Source organism: Megascapheus bottae, chromosome 19 (assembly GCF_031878675.1).
Source record: "Megascapheus bottae isolate mThoBot1 chromosome 19, mThoBot2.hap1, whole genome shotgun sequence".
Taxonomy (NCBI): domain Eukaryota; kingdom Metazoa; phylum Chordata; class Mammalia; order Rodentia; family Geomyidae; genus Megascapheus; species Megascapheus bottae.
In genome coordinates, this window is record NC_143527.1 from 47,563,027 (window position 1) to 47,578,366 (window position 15,340).

Genomic DNA, 15,340 nt, shown 5'->3' on the forward strand with positions numbered 1-15,340 from the left:
TTACCATTTATTCTTTTTGGTATGCTAGTTTTTGTTGTTGTTGTTGTTGGTGGTGGTGGTGGTTTTCTGCTTCTGGGGCTTGAACTTAAGGACTGGATGCGGTCCCCAAGATTCTTTGTGCTCAAGGGTAGTGCTCAACCACTTGAGACTCAACACCACTTTTGGCTTTTTCTGTGTATGTGGTACTGAAGAATCAAACGCCGGGCTTCATGCATGTTAGACAAGCACTCTACCACAAAGTCACATTCCTGGCCCAAGTCCTAAGTTTTTTTAAACTCAGTGTCTTATACTGAAACAAGGATACTGGCTAAGTAACATTATCTTGCTCTACAGCCATCCTGGTGCCTTGTTGGTTAGAGGTAGCTTTTTACCAGTTCCCCAAAGCCTAGAGGTGACAAAAAAGTCCCCAAAGCCTAAAGGTTGTTTAGCCCCAGGAAAACTTTGCTACAGAGAATGCGCGTCCTTATTTGGTTTGTTTTGCTTGCCCTTCAGTATTTCTCTTCACGCTCTACTTTTGTTGGGCTTGAGTCTCCACCTCAAACATGTGGTTTTTGTCATTAAAAGCTTTGTGAAAGCTGAATTCTAAGCTGCAGGTCTTTGAGCCAGGAGTCTGCCTGTAGTTGCTGGCTTTCCAATAAAAACTCCTAATTGGACCTCTCAAGAAGTAACATCTGTATTTCTCATGTAGTTCCCATACATTTTAGGCCCCAGTAAGAATCCAATGTCAAGAGGGACACTTGGGTTTCTTAAAACCACTGGCAGATGGACTTGATGGAACCAGTTGCCAAGGGATTGGAGACTCCAAAGGGCAGGCTGTACTTGAGACCTTTCTCAAGGCCTGTAAGCCCTTCTTCAGCTCTGACAACCACCTCATGGATGTCTGACAGGCCATTTAATACTTTGCAGTCACTCAGAAGACCTCCAGAGTCAGTTTCTATTTTTCTGTTTTCTATTTGTCAGTTTTTCTGGGGATCAATCCATCTGGAAATGTGGAGGTAAGGGGAGCTATGCACTTGAGCTCTGCCCCTAGCTCTTGGGCTGAGTGACAACAAAAGAAGGTTTGGGGTTGCTGAGATGAGAAAGGCTTACCCAGCAAGCTCTCAGGACAGCAGTGAGTTCTGATTACTGCTCAGGCGGAAAGGCTTCAGACCAGGCCTGTCGGGGTTTTTAGCACTCTTTCCCTCCTGACCAGCAGGAAGGGCAAAGAGAACACGCCCCAACTAAGAAGAGACCGAGAAAGGATAGGGCAGGCTGGGGGCCTTCAACCAGCCCTCCCTTCTCCAGAGGGAAGACACAGACGAGCCAGGGAGAATGTCACAGTAGAATGGTTTAATGGGAAGATACCAGGGGCTAAAGTATGAAGCAGGATTGTCTATTAACATAAAAGTAGGTAGGACAGGGGGAGGTAGGTGTGGTCAGAGAGGGCGGCGGGGCCAATCCATGGGTTCGAGGTAGCCTTATTTTACATCACAAATCACAGCCAACCTCCCAACCAGGAGACAGGCAGGTTGGATCTCCAAAACCAGGAAGTGAGCACTGGGCCACGAGGTAGGCCTTTTATCCTTAATGTGACCTGCCCCACACAGGCCTATCAGCATGCTTCAGTCTCTCTGTTTGTGTCTTGCTCTTCCTCAGTTTGGTTTTCACTGGGCTTAGATGGGACCATACAATTCTGGAATTGTTCCTTGTCAGACATATTTTTTTTTGCTAGTCCTGGGACTCAAACTCAGGGCCTGGGCACTGTCCTTGGACTTTCTCAAGGCTACTGTACCACTTGAGCCACATTATCACTTCTGGCTTTTTCTGTGCATGTGGTACAGAGGAATCAAACTCGGGGCTTCATGCTAGGGTTTGTATGCTAGGCAAATACTCTACCACTAGGCCAAACTCCTGGCCCCTTGTCAGAACTTTTTTCTTTTTTTGATGGGGGGACAGGTTGTGGGGCTTGAACTCAGCCTGAGGGCTGTCCCTGAGCTCTTCAGTTCATGGCTACCACCCTACCCTTGAGCCAAGCCCCACTTCCCAGTTTTCTAGAGGTCAATTGGAGATAAGAGTCTCAAGTCCTTTTGTACCCCGGCTGGCTTTGAACCCTGATCCTCAGATCTCAGCCTCCTGAGTAACTAGGATTACAGTCCTGAGCCACCGCACCCTGCTTATCAGACCTTTGGTGAGTTAACTTTTGGTGAGTTAACTCATTTGATCTTCCTGAATTTGGACTATCGAATTATTCTTGTCAGATGATCTGGAAAAGGACATACATCTGGTCCCAGGAGGACAACTAGTTGGGCATGACAAGGATATCCATCTGGCCTCAGGATGAGATATGGTGTCATTTGTCTGTCTGTCAAGCTGTGTCATCCTATATTCTCTGTGTCTCTGTCTCTTTCTGTGTGTCTGTGTCTCTCTCTGTCTCTCTCTGTGTCTCTGTCTCTCTCTCTGTTTCTCTCTCTGTGTGTCTCTGTCTCTCTCTGTGTCTCTCTCTCTGCACTTGCTTTTACACTCTGTTCTTATAATGCCTGCACCAACTGAGCTTACATTTGTCTATAGAAATTGAGTTCTGTGGGCCAGCAGTTTGGCCTAGTGGTAGAATGCTTGTCTAGCATACACAAAGACCCATGTTCAATTCCTCAGAACCACATATACATAAAAAAAGCTAGAGGAGCTGGGAGTTTTGCCTAGTGGTAGAGTGCTTATTTAGCAAGCACAAAGACCTGGGTTCAATTCCTTGATACCACATACATAGAAAAAGTCAGAAGTGCTGCTGTGGCTCAAGTGGTAGAGTGCTAGCCTTGAGGAAAGCCCAAGGACGGTGCTCAGGCACTGAGTTCAAGCCCCAGGACTGGCAAAAAAGAAAAGAAAAAGCCAGAACTGGTGCTGTGGCTCAAGTGGTAGAGCTCTAGCCTTGAGAAAGCCCAAGGACAGTGCTCAGGCCCTGAGTTCAAGCCTCAGGACTGGAAAAAACGAAAAGAAAAGAAAAGAAAAGAAATAAGAGTTCTGGTCAAAGTAGGCCCACTGTCCCCCAAATGCATGCATAAGAACTTTCATCAGGGATTTAGGGGAATCATAAATGAGGCAAGTCAATCTCTCTGTGGAATATAATTCGACTTCAGTATAAACTGGTATGTAAATTGCTCTAAATTCTCAAAGGCCAATTTGTGTGCTAATATGCCTTGATAGCAAAGTTTGTCTCAACATACAGCTTTCCCTACATTTCCCTATATAATCTCTCTCAATCCCAAATACCTCCCTCTTCTTCTCTCCCCTTTTCTTCTCTCTTCTCTTCCTCTTTTTCTCTTCTCTCTCTGCATACCTCCATTTCGTGCAGGCAGACAGTTTATTATCCCAATAAACTCTCCTGAACCATGTGGCAGTCTCCTTTCAGCAAACCTTACACCTGGTGCCAAAACCCAAGAGGGGATAATATCAAGAGTTACTGGATCCACTCTATTCCTTTCTTGGAGGCTCAGTCTGCCTCTTGACCACCCTTTCTTGGACCCAAACTGCCAAAAGCCAGAGGAACTTCAGACTTCTCGTGTTTTCCATTGCTGGCTATGCATCCACCCACCATTTCATCTCTACATCTGGTCAGTGACTCCTGTCTACCGACCCTCTGTTCATCTGCTGTCTTTTCCAACATGGTACCATGCCAGAGGGATTTCCTACCCCACCCCTGCATTGCCCCACATCATTTTGGCCAATCTGTTCTCATTTCAGGGATTTCTGGATTGAGAATCTGACTCTATGTCCTTACAGAACCCTACACCCTCTATGTCCTTGTGGACCCTTCCTATGTCCTTATAGGACTCCTACAGCCTCACCAGGTTGCTCCATAAAGCCAAAATGCCTTCTAGGATAGATGATCAGTCTCAATAGTCCAACCTTTTGGCTTGTACTCTTGAGATTGAGGCTGGGTTCTAGGGATCTTCCTCAACCCCAGGTTCCCTATTGAAGGCTAGCCATTCTGAGCTTGAAACTAGATCTAAAATCAAACGAAATTTCTCCACACAGAAATTTGGTATCAATTGGACAACCAGTATCAATTGGACAATCACAAAATTAAACTTAACTACTTAGAAATTTGACCTGAGCACCAATTGGATAATTGCAATTATTATCCTAAATACAGTACTTTCACCTCACAATATTGTGAGATTTGGACAATTTCTTCCAAGGCAATGGTAAATGGTCAGCATTTCCACATATTCAGGTTTTCTTTGCTCTCCTTGCTTATTGTTCTGTCTCTGTAAGCAAACTCCCTTTGTGGACTTTTACCTCTGCATCCCAGTTATATTCTCTAGAAAGATAACTTTCCTTATATTGTAGTTCAACCCCCCCCCCCTCTTTTCTCTCAGGACCTCCAGACTGGAGATCATTTGCCACTGGATCACCTCCATTTCAGCTGACAGCCTTTTGGCTTGTGTCCTTGAGAGTGTGATGCAGGTTGGGTCCCAGGGACCTTCTGTAGCTTCCTTCTTAAAGGATAGCTCTTCTGGGCTTGAATTCTCTTAGCTAAACCTATGTATGTCTTTCTCTGACTTTCTTCAAGCTCACACACACTGTTAGAGCATGCACCTGCTTGTCTGGTTTTCTTTTCCTATTTGTCTACTTGTGTGCTTTTTTTTCTTCCTCAATAAAGCTCTGCCAAGTTTTCTGACCATTCTGACTTGTCCAGAAATTTGCCATTTTGGCCACTTAGTGAGCCAAGGATTCAGCTTCATGTGAGACCTCTTGCCTCCACCAAGCTTACTCCTCCATCCATCCAGGAAATATTCAACAATCAATTCATAGTCTAATGTGCCTTGCTAACAAAGTTGCTGCATCTCTTCAGAGGTCCTAGAAACTGAGGCCTACCCATCTAATGTACTTTGTTACCAAAGATGTCAAATCATACTCTGTTCTTGGCAATGTAGGTCTTGATAATCTTTAAAAACTCTGTTGTGGGAAAATCTTTTGTGTCTTGAGTTTTGCATTGTATTTTGTTTGGTGTTGCCTGTTTTTCCAGCATTGACCATGTGGTTCTAGTTCACTATTTTCTGCCAGTCCTGGGGCTCAAACTCAGGACCTGGGTACTATTCCTGAGCTTTTTTTTTTTTTCTCAAAAATTGCACTCTACAACTGGAACCACAGTGACACTTTCAGCTTTTTCTGTTTATGTGGTACTGAGGAATCCAGCCCAGGGATTCAGACATGCTAGGCAAGCACTCTATCACTAAACCTTACATTTCCTGCCCACATAGTTCTATCATGCAATGGGCACTGGAATTCCAGAAAACTTATAGCTCATTTTTTTCAACCTTAGCCTGCCTTGAAACTTTTGTGCACAAGTGTGTGTGTGTGTGTGTGTGTGTGTGTGTGTGTGTGTGTGAACATGGCTAAAACACCTCATCTTAATATATAAAAATGCATATTTGGGCTCTGATGGCTCACAGCTCCAATCCTAGCTACTCAGGAGGCTGAGATCTGAGGATCCCTCTTCAAAGTCAGCTTGGGCACTACAGGCCACGAGACTCTTATCTCCAAATCACCACCAGAAAACCAGAAGTGGCACTGTGGCTCAAGTGGTAAAGCACTAACCTTAGCTGAAGATCTCAGGGAAAGCACCCAGGACCAGAGTGCAAAGTGAGATGTTTTATCTTTGCTCCAATTACTCCTGGTGTGAGTTTCTGAGTATCTGCATGTTTGGGGCACCCTTTCCAGGTAAGAATGCATCCTGTCATAAAACAAATCCTTATCTTCGAGATAAGGAAGGTGACTTATTATGTGCATTTTGGTAGGAGATTGCTTAAGTTTTGGGGAAGCATTAAGGCATACATCCTGTCAGACAACTGTTAATTCTTGGGGTGAGAAATGCATCCCTTAGGAACTGATGGAGCCCCTGAATTTGTACTTTCATCCTCTAAAACTGTGAGCTAAATTAACTTTTCTTCTATTTTAGAAACCCAGTGTTAGGGCCAGGAGTTTGGCCTAGCAGTAGAGTGCTTGCCTAGCATGCATGAAAACCCGGGTTCAATTCCTTGGTACCACACACATAGAAAAAAAGCCGGAAGTGGTGCTGAGGCTCAAGTGGTAGAGCTCTAGCCTTGAGAAAGTGCAAGGACAGTGCTCAGGCCCTGAGCTCAAGGCAAAAGAAAAAAAAAAAAGAAAAAAAGAAACCCAGTGTTAGGTATTCTGTTATAGCAATACAAAATATACTAAAATTTCATGTTTTCTGTCTCTTGTGTGTGGGGGGGTATGGAGATTGGGAGTTTATTGGAACTTAAAATCAAGGCCTGAGCACTGTCTCTTAGCTTTTTCACTCAAGGTTGACAGGTACCACTTGAGCCACACCTCCACTTCCAGGTTTTTAGTGGTTAATTGAGGTATTATAGACCTTGCTGCTCAAGCTGGCTGGGGACTGCAATCCTTAGATCTCAGCCTCGTGATTATAGGTATGAGCCTGTGCCCAGCCTCACATTCTCTTTTGATTAATATCCCAGATGACAGTTTTAGTGAACATGACTAGTAATTATTCAATAACACATCATCTGAATAAGGCACAGCTATTTAGTTACAGACTCAAGGAAATGAGATTGGACCAAGGTAAAAGGAGGAGGTATGTGGGCAGGAAATTTGATAAGTACCTGTGATGGGTTTGCATTTTCATGAGGATGGTGAGGATAAGAATGAATCTGACCATGTTATTACTGCTGCCTCTTGGCCTAATACAGTGGTATTTAAAAGGTATTTCCTGTAATTGATATAATTGCATGCATAGCAATTCTTCTTCTCTTCAATCCTCATGAGCTCCTCTGGTTCCAAGAGATTGACCTTGCTCTAAGATGTGCTAGTAACCAAGAAGAGATTTCTATTGCAAAAGTGTGTTTGCTTTTGCCAGTATGCCTAGGTTACTGAAAATATAGGGGACATGTCTGCAATTTGTACTAGTAAAGAAATCTCAGAAGAGACTCAGCCAAGCCCCAGAATGTTTTGATTTTATTTTATTGTCAGGGTAATGTATAGAGAGGTTGCAGTTACATTAGTCAGGTAGTCGGTGTTTTTTGTCCCTGTTTACCTCCCCTTGCCCCCTCCTAATCATCTTGTTTCTCCCCCTTCCCTTCCCTATTTCAAATAAACAAATAAAGGTATATACAATATACTAGGTAACAAAGTCAGATTAACCATAAGGGAAAAAAAGAGAAAAGAAATGACATAGGACATTAAGAACAAGAGTCACAAAGATAAACCTATTGTTTCCATATCCTTGAGTTCCTTTCATTTACTCTCATCCTATATGACCTCTGTGCATAATTTTTGAGCTATTGTGATCCTTTGCTAGGAGAGTCCTAGATGTATACTAATTATTACAAATGAGGGAAACCATTGAGTCTATGTTTCTTTGGGTATGGCTTACTTCACTCACTATAATTTTTTTCCAAGTCTTTCCATTTCCTTACAAATGGGGCAATGTCATTCTTTCTTATAAGCCTCAGAATCTTGTATGAAACATGGACTCCAGATACTGTAGTTCCTTCTATTTACAGTGGGACTCCAAACTGAGTACAACTTAAGAAAATACTGCTGAACAACTGTAGGTGAGTTAGCCAGCTTCAGTCACTATGGGAAAAATGTTGTGACAATCAACTTAAAAGAGGAAAGTTTATTTTGGTTTGCAGTTTTAAAAGATTCAATCTATTCTCTCTTGGCCTATTGCTTCTGGAACTATACTGAAGCAGTATATCACTTCATGAGTGCATAGCAGTGAGCTTTTCCTATCATGACAGCCAGGAAGCAAAAATACAGAGAGGGAAGAAACACCATTAGTAACCTAACTTCTAGAGATCCCATATCTCCACCCAATAATGGCAAACTGAGGACAAAAGCTTTCCACACAGTGTCCTCTGAACTGTGTACTAGGTGGGATTGTGAGTTTCTGGGAAAGATGGGTGGAGATTTAGAGTGATGCTGGCCCAGAGAACAAAGGTCCGAAGAGCAGGAAGTGTTAGTAGGAATCACAATTTGCCCAGAACAGGGCCATTATGGGGGCTGTCTCAGTGGATGATTTTCCTCTGGACAACGGGAAGATATTCTTTGGCAATTTTTTGCAATTTACTCTTCTGGCAACTCTGCAACTTACTGAAGCAGATTTTTTTCCTAGTACAGAAGCCTAAATTCAAATTTCTAACAAAAATTCATGATTGCTATGTTCATTTACTTGAGATCCCTGGTTTACTAGAGTTTCTGAGTCACTTCAGGCTCACAATCTTCCAGGCCTCTTTTGGGGTGAGACACACTGAATGGAATATGCCATCCTTAGGCCCAGGACAAAGGTCTCACTAAGAAAACCAAAGCCACAGACACCTGATCCCAAACTTTAGACCCTGGAGCTGTAAGAAGCAAAGATTTGATGCTAAAACTGCCCGTGATAGAACTGGTTATAGCTGCCTAAACAAATGACCATGTAAGCTTGTCTGAAGGTTTGGTGTACCGTGACCAGAAGGGCTGCAGCCCTCTGAATTCTCATAAGCTACATGAATGATGGGTTCCTTATATCCCTACTATCAAAACCTTGCAGGGCCGGGAGTTTGGCCTAGCATGCAAGAAGACCCGGGTTCAATTCCTCGGTACCACATATATAGAAAAAAGCCGGAAGTGGTGCTGAGGCTCGAGTGGGAGCTCTAGTCTTGAGAAAGTTCAAGGACAGTGCTCAGGCCCTGAGCTCAAGCCCAGGACTGGCACCAAAAAACAAAAAACATTAAATAGAATCTTGCAAACTTTCTTTTATGTTTCCCTATTTAGTCCATCCTACTGGAAAAGTTTCATACTTATTAACAATTTGTCCTTCCTTGAAGAGAACCCAATTGAGTATACCTTTTGCCTGTTTTGCTGTGGAAGTATTCTATTTTTCTTACCCATCTGGAAGATTACTTTCATAGTAAGTATATGATATGATGCTCATCTAACAAATATTCTGAATTTTTTGTAGTTTTAATGGTTAAATTTGTTTGTATATTGTCATGGAAAATTTTATTCCTCCTTTTTTTTCTTTCTTGCTTACTTTCATTCTGTGTTGGTACTGGAATTTGAACTCAGGGCCCGGGGACTGTCTCTTAGCTTTTTCACTTGAGGCTGGCACTCTACTACTTGAGCCGTAGTTTAACTTCTGGCTTTTAAATGATTAATCAAAGAGAATATTCTAATAAAATTTCCTGCCCATTCTAGCTTTAAATCTGGATCCTCAGATCTGAGCATCCTGAGTAACAAGGATTACAAAACTTTTTTTAATGGAATAATCCACTTCTTTTATTTGAGGATTTAGTGTGGTGAACAATTTTTTGCCTAATAGTTTAGAAAATGAACAAAGTAGGGAATGCCACTAATAATCCTTCAAGACAGTTTATCTCAGGACTTACAGGATGAATGGATGAATTGAAGGATGATTGCTCTTGATGGTACAGGGGTTTGAACACAGGGTCATGCTTCAGCACTTGAGCTATGCTACCCTTGAATTTATGATGGTCTTGTCTTTTAAGTACTACCATGCCCAGCATAAAGGATGACTGAAAAAATAAACATTTTTGGGTGTGGTGCCTCTAGCTATTCAGGAAACTGAGATCTGAGGATCACAGTTTGAAGCCAATCTGGGCAGGAAAATCTGAGATGCTGATCTCCAGTTAACCAGTAAAGAACAGAAAATGAAGAGTGGCTCAAGTAGTAGAGCACTAGCTTTGTCAGAAAAAGCTAAAGGACAGTGCCCAGATCCTGAGTTCAAGTTCTAGGATTCCAAGCAAACTTATTAACAATATTTATGTTTAGAAAAAAATTTACATCTGAAAGTCATGTTTTATAATTTTTTTTCTTCTTATGATTCCATATTTTTTCCCCAGTCCTGGGCTTGAGCTCAGGGCCTGAGCACTGTCCTTGAACTATCTCAAGGCTAGAGCTCTACCACTTGAGCCTCAGCACCACTTCTGGCTTTTTTCTATGTATGTGGTACCAAGGAATTGAATCCTGGTCTTCACGCATGCTAGGCAAGCACTCTACCACTAGGCTAAACTCCCAGCCTACCAGGCAAATGTTTTAAAGAACACTTCTACTAGCACTCCATCCAATTTTCACATGTTTCTGCTTAGATAACAGGGTCTTATTCTGGGAGATTATTATGTTAGCTTGCTCTTTTTTTCTCTACTACTAATACCACTGGCTCCTCCTTGCTGTGCCAATTATTATTTAGCTATCTAAATGGACAGGATCATCTCCATCTTTTCTCATTGAAGGATTTTCTTAGGGACTTGTCTACTGGGTTCACTACAGTTTGAATTTAAAAAAATTATTTTTATTTGATGCTGCTTCTGGAGCTTCAACTCAGGGCCAGGGTGTGGTCCTTTGTCTATGTTTATGTCTTATGTCTTATGTCTATGTCTGGCTTTTTAGTCAGTTGGAGATAAGACCCTTATAGACTTTTCTGCAGTCTTTGAACTTTCACCCTCAGACCTCAGCTTTATAACTAGATAAGATTACAGGCATTAGCCACCAGTATCTGGCAAATTTGAAGTATTTTGTCATATTTATTCTTTCAAATATCCCAGAGGCATTGGTTACAATTACATCATCTATTAAGTGAAAAGAACTAAGCTATCTTTTTTCCAGTCCTGGGATGCGAATTCAGAGCCTGAGCACTGTCCTTGGGCTTTCTCAAGGCTAGAGTTCTACCACGTGAGCCACAGCACCATTTCTAGCTTTTTTTTTTTTTTTAATATATGTGGTACCAAGGAATTGAACCTGGGTCTTCATTCATGGTAGGCAAGCACTCTAACATCAGGCCAAATTCCCGGCCCAAGGACTGATGTTTTTAAATCTTTCTTTTCAATGAGATGTAGCTTTGCCTATCTCTCAAAGGACTATTGCTTGCAGTATTATTTTTATCACTGTAGCAAATGACACCTTTTCCCATGTTTTGTCTCAGTTATTTGCTGCTGATCTATATGGAAACGTGTGTGTGTGTGTGTGTGTGTGTGTGTGTGTGTGTGTGTGTGTGTGTGTGTGTGTGTGTGAGAGACTGTGGTACTGGGACTTGAACTCAGGAGGGCTTTGTGCTCTCATTTGGCTTTTTTACTCAAGGCTGGTAATCTACCACTTAAGCCACACCCATTCTTACAGCTTTTGGGTGCTTAATTAGAAATAAAAGTCTTAGACTTTCAAACCCAGGAAGACCTGGAACTGAGATCCTCAGCTCTCAGCCTCCAGTGTAGCTAGTATTAGAGACATGAGCCAACAGAGCTATTACTTCAAATACTGTCACTTTGCTAATTTCATTTTTTCTTTTCGGGTCCTGGAACTTGAACACCGGGCCTAAGTGCTATCCCTGAGCTCCTGTTGCTCAAGGCTAGCACTCTGCCACTTGAGCCACATCACCACTTCTGGTTTTTTCTGTGATTAATTGGTGAAAAGAGTTTCATGGAGTTTCCTGCCCTGGGATGGCTTTGAACCATAACTGGGAGTAGCATTCGTTTGTGGGCACATCTTCGGCACCCTGATACAAGAAGGAGGCAAGCTATGCCATGTGACTATCTCCAGAAGCATCTTATTAGGATCCTCAAAAGATATGTGAGCATGGGAAAAAATAATTTTGCATTTATCTTCTTTTTTGCCATTTCTTGAGCTCAGGGCCTGAGCACTGTCCTTGAACTTTCTCAAGGCTAGAGCTCTACCACTTGAGCCTCAGCACCACTTCTGGCTTTTTTCTATGTATGTGGTACCGAGGAATTGAACCCGGGTCTTCGTGCATGCTAGGCAAGCACTCTACCACTAGGCTAAACTCCCGGCCCAGCCAAGGAATCTTTAATCTCATCCCCTCTTTCAAACAAAAGTGTGATCAGAATAAGTGTGTTGAGAAGGATAGACTTCATATTTATGGACATTATTCCATATATAATATACAAGCAATAACATTTGGACCTATATTTGTTTTACCTATTTTTGTTTTTGTAAATTACCAAAAACAAAAACAAAAACAAAAAAAAACCTCAAAGTACCAAGCTATCAACCACTGACTGTTTACAATGTTCTCAGAATATAAGATTACTTTAATTCTATAATGGTTGCTTCAAGTTTTTCCTTCTGGGCCCCATAAAACTCATACACTTTTTCTTGTTTTTTATAAAACTGAAAGGTTGGAAGACACGAGACTGAACACTCTTTCGTCACCTCCTCACAGTCATCTGCATCCACTTCCAGAAACATCACATCCTCATACTTTAATGACAAGAAGTGGTAGAATGGCCTGATGATCCTGCAAGGGCTGCACCAACAGGCTGAGAAGTCCACGACAACCAGCTTCTCATCTGCCTCCTTGAGCATGTTAATGAATTCTTCATAGTTCATGATCATGTTCACCAGATCATCCTTTGGGTATTCCTCCATTTCTTCTTGGAACCTTTCAAGGATGCTTTGCCCAGGCTGCAAGCTTTCCTCTGGGACCTTGATGATATTGCCCTCCTTAGTCTGAATGTCTTCATATACGCACGTGGGGACATAGTCTTTCTTTTTGGTATCTTCTGAGGACTTGGGGATATCTTCATGCAATTGGTTGGTTTCCTCTGAGGACCTGAGGGCTGCCCTGTTCTTAGGTATAATAGCTTTTTCCAAAGGCTTGCGAATGTGGAAACTGTATTCCGGGATTGTGGTGGTAGTGCTTTCATCGTTGTCCTCTAAGGACTCGAGGACAGCCCCTGGATTGTGTTGTATATTTTTTACTAATGACTTCAGTTTGATGTATGCTTGGGACTTGAGGATATCATCTCTCCTTATCAGTTCTATTTGCTCTAAGGACGTGAGCTTTTTCCCCTGGTTGAGAGACAAGGACTTGAAGATATCTCCTGGCTTGAACTGGGTGTATGTTGAGGACTTGGGAATGTTATCTTCATTGAGTTGGCCAGTTTCCAATGAGGAATTGGGGATGGTCCTGTGTTTGAGTTGAATGGTCTGTGCTGGGAACTTGGGAAGTACATCTTGAGTGGATTGGCTGGTATACTCTGAGGACTTGGGGATGGTCCTGTGTTTGAGTGGAATGGTCTGTGCTGGGAACTTGGGAAGTACACCTTGAGTGGATTGGCTGGTATCCTCTGAGGAATTGGGGATGGTCCTGTGTTTGAGTGGAATGGTTTGTGCTGGGAACTTGGGAAGTACACCTTGAGTGGATTGGCTGGTATCCTCTGAGGAATTGGGGATGGTCCTGTGTTTGAGTTGAATGGTCTGTGCTGGGAACTTGGGAAGTACACCTTCAGTGGATTGGCTGGTATTCTCTGAGGACTTGGGGATGGTCCTGTGTTTAAGTAGAATGGTCGGTGCTGGGAACTTGGGAAGCACACTTACAGTGGATTCTCTGGTTTCCTCTGAGGTCTTGGGGATGGCCATAAGCTTGGGATGGGCAGTATTTGCCAAGGACTTGGGAACATTTCCTGGCTTTTGCTGCATGTGTGCAGGGGATTTGGGGATGCTGCCCTGGTTGGGCTGCCTGGTTTCCTCTGAGGGAATAGTCTCTTGTCTGGGTGTAAAGGTCTGTTCTGCATAGTTGTGGACACCTCCCACATAGGACTGGACAGTTTCCTCTGGGGACTTGGGAATATCACTCTGCCTGCTTTCCTCTAAAGCCTGAGAGATGGTCTTCTGTTTGGGCTGAATGGTCTGTGCTGGAGACTTGACACCACCCACACTGGACAGGACAGACTCTTCTGTGGACTTGGGACTGCTAGTTTCATTGGACTTGCCGTCTTCCTCTGAGGCCTGAGGGGTGGAATCCTGTTTGGGTTGGATAGTTTTGGCCATGGACTTGGTGATTCCACCATACCTAGGCTGGGTGACAGGTACTGAGGACGTGGGAATGGTTTCCATTTTAGCTGAGGTCTTGAGGGTGTTGACCTTTTTAACCTCGGGTTTTGGTGAGGATATGATGATAGTCTCCTGTGGGGCATCATTTGGCTGGACATGAACGACCATGGTGTTTAGTGAGAAATCAGGAATATTGCTATCCTCTTGTGAAGTCCCAGGCTTCTCTCCGGACATATGGAGTGTGTGGCTGACCACGGAACAGAGGCTTTTTCTTTGGTATGGGCTGTGTCCAAGAACTCTGAGATCAGAGCAGTTGTATTTGCAGAAAAAAATTGTAGTGGATATTCTGAACAAAAAAGTAAGTAAATAAAAATGCAAAAGAAGGACCAAACAAAACACTGATATCATTCTCAGAAAAACACAAATGAAGTCTGATTAAATATTCACTGAATAACCTTCATTCACCAGGAAGCCAAGTTGTAGATGATTCCCTGCATGCATATAAATCTCTCTCTCCAGCTATAACTATGTAACTATAACTATAACCATATATATAACTAACTATATATATATAGTTTTTATGACCACATATTCTTGGTTCAGTACTGACACCTATTCTCCAAGTTTATAGATTCCTTAATGTAATTCTTCTTCTTCCCCTGACTGTACCACTGATATCACCTTCATTGATTTCTCTGTGTGTGTATGGGGGGGGGGTATGCCAATACTACTGGAGTTTGAACTCAGAGCCTCAAGCTATTGATTGGCTTTTGCCATTCAAGGCTGATATTCTACTGTCTGACCCATACCTCCATTTTTGGCCTTTGGATGGCTAATTGAATTTATGTTTCTAGCCAGGCTGGCTTTGAGAGTCAAACCTTCCATCTCAGTCAGGAGTTAGCTACCAGTGCCTAGATCATTTTTTTTCTTGATTGTTCTAGCTCCATTCTGGTTCTTTTGGGGGCTCCAGCTTGAACAACTTCTATTTACAGCTCCTTGTTCTCCATCTGTTCCTGAGCTTTTATAGATACTTCGCAGTGAAAGCTTGACCCCACCATAGGGCCTTTTCCAGCCTATCTAAACTGACAACAAAATGTGAACCACAATTTATACTCAGGTAGCACTTACAGTTGGCTTCTTCACCAGTGCTCCCAACAGTGATACCTGAGACCTCCAGCCCAGCCTTAGTGCTGATGGCTATCCTGGATAAGGCTGTGGCTACATAGACATCCATAGGCATTATTTCTTAAAGCACCACAAACCACTGACATCAGTACCATTATGATCAGTGCTTTACAAATGGCAGTGCTGAGCCTGAGAGAAGATACATGGCTCATTTAAGGTCACAAAGCTGGGATGGGAGCTGGGCCTAAAGTGCACTCTCAGAATAGCTGTATTAGATTCTGATCTTTGTTGAATTCCCTGTCCAGACTGGGTAACATAAAGTACCTTTTCTGTAATCCCCCTCCTGGGTCCTCTAGCCCCTGCTTTCTCTTAATGACTTATTCATTATATTAGTACATTTTTTACTAGA

The 15,340-nt window shown here is 42.7% G+C and overlaps 1 protein-coding gene across 1 annotated transcript; it reads right to left on the bottom strand.

Moving 5' to 3' along the window:
• Positions 1–12,018: 12,018 nt before the first annotated feature.
• On the bottom strand, positions 12,019–15,012 carry Txndc2 (thioredoxin domain containing 2). Its single transcript, XM_090353604.1, has 2 exons — positions 14,935–15,012; positions 12,019–14,152 (listed from the first exon to the last, which is right to left on the bottom strand). The coding sequence occupies exon 2, from the start codon at positions 14,038–14,040 to the stop codon at positions 12,058–12,060; it is 1,983 nt and encodes a 660-aa protein (XP_090209730.1). The 5' UTR covers positions 14,041–14,152; positions 14,935–15,012; the 3' UTR covers positions 12,019–12,057.
• Positions 15,013–15,340: the final 328 nt, after the last annotated feature.

Excerpts from the sequence above, each read along its gene's own strand:
- Txndc2 (XM_090353604.1), bottom strand. The coding sequence starts at position 14,040 with ATGTCCGGAGAGAAGCCTGGGACTTCACAAGAGGATAGCAATATTCCT.